Below are 10886 nucleotides of genomic sequence, written 5' to 3'. Positions count from 1 at the left end.
GCATAACAGAGTTTAAGGAGACTTATTTTGCTGAATTTTTACTGTAGCATTTTTTAATAATCACCTCTTAAACTTGGCACCAGCACTCCATTCTCTATGGGTCTCAATGCTGAGATGCCTGAGGATCTTAGATGCCTGAGGAAGTACAGTCGTTGGTGTGGCTTTTTCGTGACGGCTGCTGCATGTCCAGCTGGCTTGAGGCACTGGCACTAAGCTTAGCTCACCCTATGGAACCTGAAGCTGCAGACACTCTCCTCAGCATCTCTTCCAATGTGAATGGGAACTAAATGATCTCATGATTCAAATGCTATTCTTTCCACTACCTTTTGCTATATAATTTTGCTCTAATTGCCATCATTGCATTAATTGTAGTCCTCTCCACTGCTGCTACAATATTGCAGAACTATATCTGTACATATTATGTTATTGACTGTAGTTTTCCTCCGTTGAATATATTATCAAATAGGTTTCCTCCTATTGTCTGCTTCTAAAAGTATTTGCAGACATGTAGACACTTTTTAATATATAACTTGCTGCAGCTTAAATGCTATCTTGGTATGTGCATATATTCTAAGCACTTATTTTCTGTCACCCAGCATAATAATATAAGATAGCCTTTATTAGTCCCACGGGTGGGAAATTTGCATTTTACAGCAGCAAAGTGGACAGTGCAACCAAAATAAAAATAAAAAATTTGGTAAAAATTCACCAAAATAAGTCTTGGAACACTCTTTTATACTCACTATAATGTTTTTTTGGGACATTTTGAAATGAAAGAGAAGGGGACTCTAGAAATATCTTAGAAAGGTAATTAGACCCACAAGGGGGTAGACTTGGGATGTCAAGTTTAGGAAGTGTAACTGAAAAGTTGATATTTGCCTGCCCAGAGAGCTTTATGGTATTTAAAATATTCACGGAAGCCTGGCTTCTCATTCACACCTTTCTGCACTATAGTATGACAAGCCTTGTATCCATCTGAATCCTAAAGTATTAAATCAGTCTGGGCCAGAACAATGTCACTTTTTCTATATATTCGGATACCTGACATGTACTGAGAAGTTCATATTTGCCTGATTGGGCATTTTTCCGGGCCTGACTGGGAGTGGAAGGACGTTTGCATTTGTCTCATTTTCTGATAACATACACAAATACTATTACTGAATCTGCTCAGATATGTATAAGTGATAAGTCAGTAGAATCGTGTTCAATTAATACGAATCGAAAGCCTAATGATGTTCTGAAGGTAAGCCTCACTAAATCCGCCTACACACACTATCGCGTCGTTGCATTGGGCTGCGCAGCATTTAAGGTGGACCGGAAAATCCGAACTTCAGCCTTGTTTTGTTTAAGTAGTATTACTGAATATGCATTTTTTTGTCTTACAAAGTTGGTATTTTCACTATGGAGGGTAGCAGAAATGGGTTAATCTGTTTGTGTTAAACTAGCCTTACAGAGTGAATCCTTTTCAAAGACAAAAGTAAACAGCAAAACTGTAATGACACATTTATCAGTGCATGTACACATGCATATTCACGTGCATGGATTATAAGTCACAATGCTGGATAAGGCTGTCACTGTGTGCTGTGCCTTGACAAACCAATGCCCAACTATGGTTTAAGTTTAGAAACATTTGCAAGTACGCTTTCTAACGTTTCACATGATGTCTGGAAGGATCTGTATAAACTCACTGTATACCGAGCCTGTATTCTGCTTGCCACTTATTTTAAATATGACCAATAAAGTTACATCCAATGACAGTTTTGTGGTGTTCTTGACTCTTTTTCCTTTCTTAAACCCCTAAATTACTAGTGTGTTTTGGTAATGAAAATTGCTTATTACTGATTACCTATGTGGCGAGGCCAAACGCCTCTCCTTGTGGGGGAAAGTGAAGGTAACCACCTACCTGGGAAGACTGAGTGGTGACAAGATCTGGGTCTCCATCCCCAGTACTTTTGATCTCTGTACCTACTAGTGCAAGTATGTCTGAATCCACTCGACCCTGCAGAATGTCAGGTGAGTATGCAAAAAGATGTGGTGAGGTGGGCTCCAGGAGTTGTCTGATACACGGTGGCGCCCTAAAGTGTATAAGCCTGCAGAGCCACTTAAGGCCTAACAGTTTTCTCCCATGCTCCCCAAACCTAAGAGAATGGATGAGATGCCCCCACTCCCAGGAAGGTGTATTTGGGGTCAGCAAGCATTTAGCAGAACCTCATGCCTTCATGTGTCTAAACTTGGGCATTTTATTTCTCTTCACTTTAGCAGATGAGTTTTTTTTACATTGACAATCACTAATAATATCAGAACCCATCAAACATAATTATACATTTAAAACAAAGATACGTAACACAGATTCACAGACAGTATAAGGAACAACACTGTCTGCGATTCGCACAAAACCGTTAATTGTATAAACGTATGGAATATTTTGTTCAACTCGTAAGTCACTTTCCAGTCCTTGATTTACATCAGCAAAGCGTCCTTTTTTCAATCCCTTGAACAAACAACAAAAATAATTCTTTTCCGACACTGAAATAGCCACAAAACCAGCGTTACCCATCTGCCGCATTGGAAAGGGAAGGAGGAGGATGTCACGGGATGGCAGGTAAAGCACTCCTTTCACCACAGCTAACGGTAGAGTCCTGAAGATCCTTCTTTAGCCCCAACAATGGCGATCCCATCCGCTCCTCTGTAGACAGGGTTTATGCAGGGATCCTAGAGCTGAATTTACTACCTTTTATACTACCTCCACCATATTTTTTACTACAAATAATCGGGCAGCGGCCTTTTTTTTTTGGGGGGGGGATATTAATACCCATTATAAATATTAAGCAAATTAATGTTTAACTGTTTTTATTGAGCGTTTTCAATAAGATTATTTGTTTGTTTTTTTTTTGCAGTGTCAAGCTGAGTTTCCCCCGGCTTACGCCAGTCTTTAAATGACGGGTTATCAAGCCAACTTTTAGTAAACTTTCATTTCCCCCACTTCACCACCAAGTGGCTACTTGCTAATTTCAGAGGCTCTGCTAATATGAACACGTTAGATCACACTGGCTCAACTGAGGTAAAAGGCGGGGAAATGGCGTCAGCGTCACTCTGATAGGCTATAAATTCCAACTCGGGTCCTGCTAGCATGTATATTATGTGACACGTAGAAAATGGGAAACTCGTAATATATTGAGCTGGATGATGAAAATTTACTTCCAAGTCAAATTCCATTTACTACCCTTTTAATACCTTTCAAGGACCTTAATTTTGTCTGATCTTATTTACTACCGCGCAGAAACTCTGGTAGATTACTTGGCTTCACCGGTAACACCAAACTCTCACCGTATCGCCGTCGCCCCGCTTTGCAGGCAGTCATGTATCCTCCGCTCAGGAACTGGAAGCGGAGGGAAATTATCCAGCTTCAAAAAAACTACAAAATCTTGCTGTAATCAGTTCCTCGTTGCTGTTATTCACTACTCCGAGACGGGACACAGACAGCTGTGCCTTCGTGACTTTTACTCGCAATTCGGCATACAAAGAAAAGGAACCACTGCGCTAACGTTTGCGGGGAAAGGGGAAAATCCGCTTTGCTAACTCGGTTGGGTATATCAGTAACAAAAGAAAAAAACCTGCGGTTCCAACAAAAACGGCGATTAACAATGTAATAGTAGCTCCAAAAATTCAACTGTGAACCTCTTTTTTTTCGGGGCGACAACAACCGGACCATTAATGTCGGCTCCACGTAACCACGTCTCTATTACCGAACCACTGCCCTGCTTCCCTCTCGCGCGGACACTCCCGTCATGCACACCACTCCTCCGTCACTCCGCATAGCTTTCCCCCTCCATGAAATAGCCAATCGGCTACCCATGTTCGGTGGCTTGAAACACTAAGCTTCACAGTAAAAGCCAGAGAATATTCACTCCCGTTACACATAAAACATTAATTTTTGTGGAGAAAAACACACTGAATATGAAATTTTAAGTTAACCAAATGTGTTTACATCAGCGAAACACTCAAAATGGCGAATGGGGGCGTGTCACAGTGCGGACACGTGACTTTTGGTGTCATGGCCGACATCGCGCACCTGTCAGTCCCCAAGTCGACTACTATCCCATCCCATCTACCTAGCTGGCCAGCTTGCAAGCTAGCGGACCTTGTAGTTGCCCGCAGGTATCTTACGTTAGCAAGATAAGTTTGGTGATAATTAATGCAACCTATTAGTTGGGGGCACAGTAATTTATCGTATTGACCGGTAAACGACAAAATTCATAAATGACACAATCAAAGAAAATCTGCTGCCAAGTCAATCAGAACTCGTACTTACCTCTTGCTCCATTTTGACCGCGATTCCTGAGGCGAACTATATCGGCAGCCTGTCACTCATCCCGCTAGTCCCGGATGTAGCAGGTTGAATTTCGGACCGCAGTTTAAACCACGGAAATTGTGACGGCGTGTTTGAAAAAGCGAAAATAACAGGACTTAATATTGCAAAGCAGAAGTAAGAGGGCTGTATATTACTGCTTAAATAACGAAGATGCGAATAAAGCACATCGAATATTTTCAGCTGAATTTGTTCAAGATGCGAAAATAAATTAACTGAATTCATGTGGCTGAATTATATAGATTCACTTTAAAAGCTGTATGTTATGGAACTGAATTTTAGAAGCCGATTTGTTTTTTTTTGTGTTGAATATTTAAGCAATGAAATTGCAACTGAAATATTTTCAGTTGAAATGTTCAGTGTTTAAATTTATACACATATTAAATTACAGTTCCCAAGAATTCAAAGCATCATTAATGCAATGCCTTTTTATTCGATCATTTTAATTCAACGTGCTTTTTTTGTCCATCAAGGACTTTTGTCATTGATTTGCTTCCATAGCTGAATATATCAGCTGAACAATGTCATTTCGTTCACAAAAGGCATTTGGTGAATGAAAGAAATGCGTCGGTTCTAGGAGGATCGGCATACAGTCTGTGACTCCTGGTATTAATCGTTTGTTATTTTGACCTTGTATTCTACACGCAGGCTATATATTCAGTGTGTCTGATCTGAACTATCAGGGACAGTGTTATTCAGCGGCAGGGTGATATAACCGACGACGGGAGGGAATCGGCGGCGCGATTTTTCATTGGCTAGCCTTAAAAATATTAAAAATGTAAAGAAAACAGTGACACTAATGAGTACATACAACAGTTTTTTTTAAAAAGAAAAAAAATGAATAGAATGTTTCAAGTTCTACTACATGTAAATGGCATTTTATTAAATTTTAATGACATTGAAATTAAAGTTAAACGTAGTTACATAGGTATGCAAAATCAAAGCCGGCAGTAATTGAAAAGTACTACACAGATGCGCGCCCTCTATGCACACAAAAGGCATTTCTTTCACTCACGAAATACATTTCGTCCACAAAGTGACGTTCTTCCTTTCAGTTACAGTCCGTTTCCATGGAGATCTTGGAACAGTAGTTTACGTGCATAATCAGTTGCTTACGTGTATAAGTTCTAGAACCCAGAGTATAAATCTCACGGTATCCGATGATCATCTCAGTCTGAGATTTTCTGGAGCACGGATCAACTGCGAATTTCCATTCACCAAAATGTGCAAGCTTAAGAGAGTAGTGTACCGCGTGGAGGTTTTTTATGAGCAAGGGGGCGTTGCACGAAGTATGGAATTCACCATTACAAAGGGCAAAAACAGGTGCTTCGCCAAATATGAGGCACCAAATGCAATTGTGAAAGCAGGGTCTCAGTGGAAGTTTGCTGGGCAGTACTTCGTCAGAAGTATCGTCCACAATTTTCTTACGTTGGACCAGACTCTGCATCAGTGTCAGGAAGTACACAGCCCTCCTGCTAAGGATGATTTCTGCAGCCCAGCTACAGAGGCTGAGCCAGGTATGGCATCACCTGTAGATCACACACCTTTCCACTGAGCAACTAGCCTGTGCCCATGGGCTAAGCTGAAGAAGAAGGTAAAGAAGTGGAACAAATGCCTGTACTCACCATGCAGTATTGTTTTTAGGTGTGGAACCTGAGGCAAACGCCAAGGAAGACGCCACTGAACCTGTGCAGAACCATCCAGAGCGGTCAGACACATCTACCCCGAGTATGTGAGAACATTTCACTTTGCCTTTTTTCTCTCCTTTAAAACTTTCATTTACTTCTGTGTCATCTGATGTGAAAAATCTCTTCATGTAATCTGCATTTATTTGACCATACATATGGACTTTTCTTGTTCCAAGGACAAAATGATATGGACCGGCAAAGTCAATCACCGGTCACATCTGAAAGAACAAGGGTGGCAGAGTCAGCCAGTACTGCTCACCAAGGACTCTCTCTCCAGGACAGGCTGACACATGAATTTTATGAACAAAAGCTAAAATATCTAAAGGAAGAGCATGAAATGAAAATGAAGATTCTAAAATTACAGCTGGAAATGTTATTGCAGAGAAAGATGCAACTAAATAAAAAAATATTATCTTAACTCATGTTGGATGTTATGGCTGTTTCTGTATCATACCAGATAAAATATACACTTTTGCTTTTAAAATGTATTTGCTCATTGAAAAAGAAAATGTATCTTATCCGAGTAGAATGATGAAAATGTAAATAAAGTCTAAAATGTCTACTTAAAGTGGCACAATGCAAAGGCATCTCTGTGCAAGTCCTTCTGTGTAGTCTGTTGTAAATGGTGGAACATCTGCATTGTCCTCTTGTCTTGGAGGATCTGGGCATCCATGCGTTTCAGACACTTGTGAAGGACAGTTGTTGCAGTGATGATAGTGCAGCAACTTCTTAATTAGTTTTTTTTTCTTCCCACCACCGCCCGTCCTCTTCGGAGGACAAGTTTATTTTAAATGAAAGTTACAGAATAAAGATATTCAATTCCAGTGTGGCCACTCTGAACTCACCCACCTTAGTACCGTGATTATAAAAAAATAAACAAAAAAGGGGGAGGAGGAGGACACAGACACAACAATCATAACAATTACAGACATTACTCACCATGGACAAAAAAATAAAATAAAAGGTAAATAGAAATAATAATAATAAAGGTGGGATGGAGAAAACAAAGTGTAGAGGAATGCAGAGTACAAACAACCGTAACACACAGAACACAAAAAGGACATCAAGCAACAAAATAGTAATAGCAGAATAATGATGACAACAATAAAAAAATTATAACAACAATAAATAACAACAGGGGTGGCATGGTGGTGCAGTGGTTAGCACTGTTGCCTCACACCTCTGGGACCTAGGTTCGAGTCTCCACTGGGGTCACATGTGTGCGGAGTTTGCATGTTCTCCCCATGTCATCATGGAGTTTCCTCTGGGTTCTCCGGTTTCCCCCCACAGTCCAAAAACATGCTGAGGCTAATTGGACTAGCTAAATTGCCCATAGGAGTGCATGTGTGAGTGACTGGTGTGTGTGTGTGCCCTGCGATGGGCTGGCCCCCCATCCTGGTTTGTTCCCTGCCTTGTGCCCATTGCTTCCGGGATAGGTTCAGGACCCCCCGCGACCCAGTAGGATTGGAAAATGGATGGATTTATTAATGTAAATTTGAACAAAATGGGATTCCACAATTTTAAGGATGCGGGGAACTCCCGTTGCTTAAAAATCAACACAAAACCCTAAGCCTAGGAGACAGATGCAGATCACTTTCCCATAATTCAGCAGCAATGCTACATGTTGCCAGCAGCTCCACATTTCCTACCTCTGTACCCGGATAGTTCCTGCCTGCAAGACTAAAGGACTCCGCGAGAACCGCCTGTCTCACCCTAGCAGCACCTGTCTCTCTCCTCCTCCTCAGTTCGCCTCATCTTATTCTGTGTTGATTTACTCTAAGGTGTTTGACTAGGTTTGTGGTGTTGCCACAACACCTCACTGTCTTACCACATATGTCACAAACTGCGTCTTGGTTGTTTGTGGAGCTGAAATAACTCCATTCATTACTCCGCTTACGCGCAGCCATTGTTGGCAACTGAGTGAATGCAGCAGCGCGCTGCTACGCCTGCGCATTTATACAGCCGTATTTCGCGTATGACTATGCTGGCGGAATAAGAAGTAGTTCCTATCAACTGGGTATCATTTAGACGATCCGGGTAGTATAGTTACCTTCCACTGTGTTCCCCTTAAACTACACATTTACCCCAAATTACTAAAATATCGATATTTTAACATGAAAATCGATTCTAGAACATAAATATCTGGTATCTGAAGTATCGATATTTCACTATCTGCTATTTCTCCCGAAAAGCACATACTGTATGGCAGTGAGACCTGTTTTCTACTTAATTTACCTGATAAAATAAAGTTTAAATGACATAAATGCTCTAATAGTACACGTGAGTTAGTTGTGTATTTATTGTTAGTTATTGTAATGTTCCGCTACTTTATTTGTTTAATCATCTAGTCTGTGAAGAAGCCATTCAAGTAGGAATTGCATTGTACTCTATACATGACAATAAAAAATTTGAATCCTTTAAGTAAATGTATTTGATCTTTTTCCTGGCAGCTAACTTTTTACACAGGGCCACTATACACAATAGTTCTTTTTTTACTGCTAACAGTTTGTATCAGAAGTTGGTTATTGTAAAAGAAGTAATATGCATGCAAGTGATATTTGTATAGATTTATCTACAGCCTCCTGGCAGTGCTGCCATTGCAGTCAGGTCTCGCACACTATGAGGAGTAGAAGTTGTCCGACTTGGCTGCAGTCACTTTATACTCCACCCCTGCATCCGCTGGCAGATCTCATTCCACGTTACGTCAGCTGCAGACAAACCTAAGCCCAAGTCGAACGCACCCTATGGCTTTGGAGCCATACACTGACACCTTATTATAAATGGTGAAGCAAGGATTCTCGTCCACTGAAATTTCTACAAGGATATTACACCAGTTTGGGGAATTACTGGGTGTTTCTGCAAGGAGTATAAGATGATTTTGTGCTGAATGTGGTTCAGGCTTGGGTGGGTGCTCAGATGCACGTTTATTGCTGGAGGTGGCAAATGCTTTCAAAGAGGTAAGATACTGGCTTTATTTCCACGTTTCTATCTTAAAGTACGTGTGAGTTTGAAAATGAAAAACATAGATCTAATACCTTATTTTTGAGTTGTTTATTTCATGATTGTATGTATGTATATTGTAGCATTGGCTCAGTAATTAGGACCATCCATCAGTCTTACCATGAAACAAGATAGAAACGTGAAATTAGAGCAAGTATCTTATATCGTTGATAGCAAGGGCGTAACTTTGGCTGAAACATTGGGGGGATTGTATTAGCTGGTTTTGATTTATTGGGGGGGGGGGCTACAACCCCCTCCACCCCCATAATTTATGCCCATGGTTGACAGTATTTGCCACCTCCAGCTCTAAACGTGCGTCTGAGTACCGACCCAAGCCTGAACCACGTTCAGCACAAAATCTTCTTATACTCAGTGATTCACCAAACTGGTGTAACATCCTTGTAGAAATTTCAGTGGACGACAATTCTTGCTTCACCATTTGTAATATGGTCTCAGTGTATGATTGCAAAGTCATTATAATATGAATCCTAAAGAAGTGTTGTTGGCTAAGACTACCTGCCCTGCTTCGTTCCGCTGCACCTGTGTGTCCGGGATGTTGAAAGTAGCACCACTTGTTCTCGCACACACACGCACCGTTTATACGTAACATCTGGTGCCGGAAAACGATAAAACCACCCTATTCTTGTTCTGGTCAGCTTCAATTTTTATTGTGCATATTTTAAAGGAAATTTTAAAAAATGGTTTGTTTTCTGATATTTTTATTTTGCACTTTATATTAAAAAACAAATCATCTGTCGTTTTTGTTTTTTTAATTATTGATTCCAAAATGAAAATCGAATGGCCAATATATACACGGACCTACGAGGCTGTCACGCCCACACAGGCGGACACCACCGGCATTGGCTCATTAGGAGTAATGAGCTTAGGTATAAAGCCAGCCAGAAGTCACCAGCCCAGTGCGAAGTATTGCGCTGATGTATAGAAGCCTTACCAAGCACTTTCTTGTCGATTGTCACTCCCTGCTACCTAACCTTGCCTGTTTACCTCGTGTCCTCTCCTTACCTCTCTCTCTCTCCCGTTCCAGACCCGTTCCCGCACCTGACCCCTCTACCCTGCCTGCTCCGGCTCATCCCGTTCCCGTGCCCCTGTGTGTTCCAGTCTCGTGCCTCCTTGTAGGACTGACCCCCCGGCTTACGACCTCCCTGCCTGTTTTTCGACCTTGTCTCTCGCCTATCCCTTCTGGTGCCTCAGTTTGGTTTTCACTAATAAAGCGCCGCTCGGCTTGCATTCCTGGGTCCGGCTCTCTCTGTTCTGGTTATCCTGACAGAGGCAGAATAATTTCATATTCAGCACACAAAAAGAAAAAGGAAAAAGCACTTGAGACAGAACTAGAACAGAAAATCAGCACATGTTGCCTCTGAAGAAAAATATTAAATGGAACTGCAAGAATTAAGAGACAAAAAACTCAGTTTTACTTACAGAGATTACGCTTGGACAATTTTGAACATAGTAATAAATCTAGTAAGTTTTTAGCAAACCAACTAAAACAGAATAAATGAAATGTAGCAATCTCTTCAGTTACAGACCCCAATGGGAAGACAACTCGTAGCCCAGGAGAGATAAATAGGATATTTATGGACTTTTATAAAAATTATGCTCACCTAATATTAATCCAACCAATTCTGAAATAGAAGAGTTCTTAAACAACATTGACCTACCAAAATTAAATAATGAACAAATAACGGCATTAGAGTTACCTCTCTCAATAGTGGAACTTTAAGATGCACTACAATGTATGCCTAACGGGAAAGCCCCAGGTGCAGATGGATTTCTAGCAGAATCCTACAAAACATTTTGGCCTCTGCTAG

General features: G+C 40.9%; 1 protein-coding gene across 1 annotated transcript; it reads left to right on the top strand.

Moving 5' to 3' along the window:
- The first annotated feature begins 5499 nt into the window (after window positions 1-5499).
- On the top strand, window positions 5500-6475 carry LOC125721087 (uncharacterized). Its single transcript, XM_048997022.1, has 3 exons — window positions 5500-5886; window positions 6014-6097; window positions 6234-6475. The coding sequence occupies exons 1-3, from the start codon at window positions 5592-5594 to the stop codon at window positions 6473-6475; spliced, it is 621 nt and encodes a 206-aa protein (XP_048852979.1). The 5' UTR covers window positions 5500-5591.
- Window positions 6476-10886: the final 4411 nt, after the last annotated feature.

This window comes from Brienomyrus brachyistius, unplaced genomic scaffold, assembly GCF_023856365.1.
Source record: "Brienomyrus brachyistius isolate T26 unplaced genomic scaffold, BBRACH_0.4 scaffold32, whole genome shotgun sequence".
In the NCBI taxonomy this organism is placed as follows: Eukaryota; Metazoa; Chordata; class Actinopteri; order Osteoglossiformes; family Mormyridae; genus Brienomyrus; species Brienomyrus brachyistius.
Note: the sequence above shows the minus strand (reverse complement) of the source record. Positions and strands in the feature narration are given on the sequence as shown.

Bases quoted from the DNA above. Each gene is read 5' to 3' on its own strand.
- LOC125721087 (XM_048997022.1), top strand. From the start codon at position 5,592: ATGTGCAAGCTTAAGAGAGTAGTGTACCGCGTGGAGGTTTTTTATGAG. The intron at 5,887-6,013 runs GTATGGCATCAC...TATTGTTTTTAG, and splicing joins AGCTACAGAGGCTGAGCCAG to GTGTGGAACCTGAGGCAAAC. The intron at 6,098-6,233 runs GTATGTGAGAAC...TCTTGTTCCAAG, and splicing joins GTCAGACACATCTACCCCGA to GACAAAATGATATGGACCGG.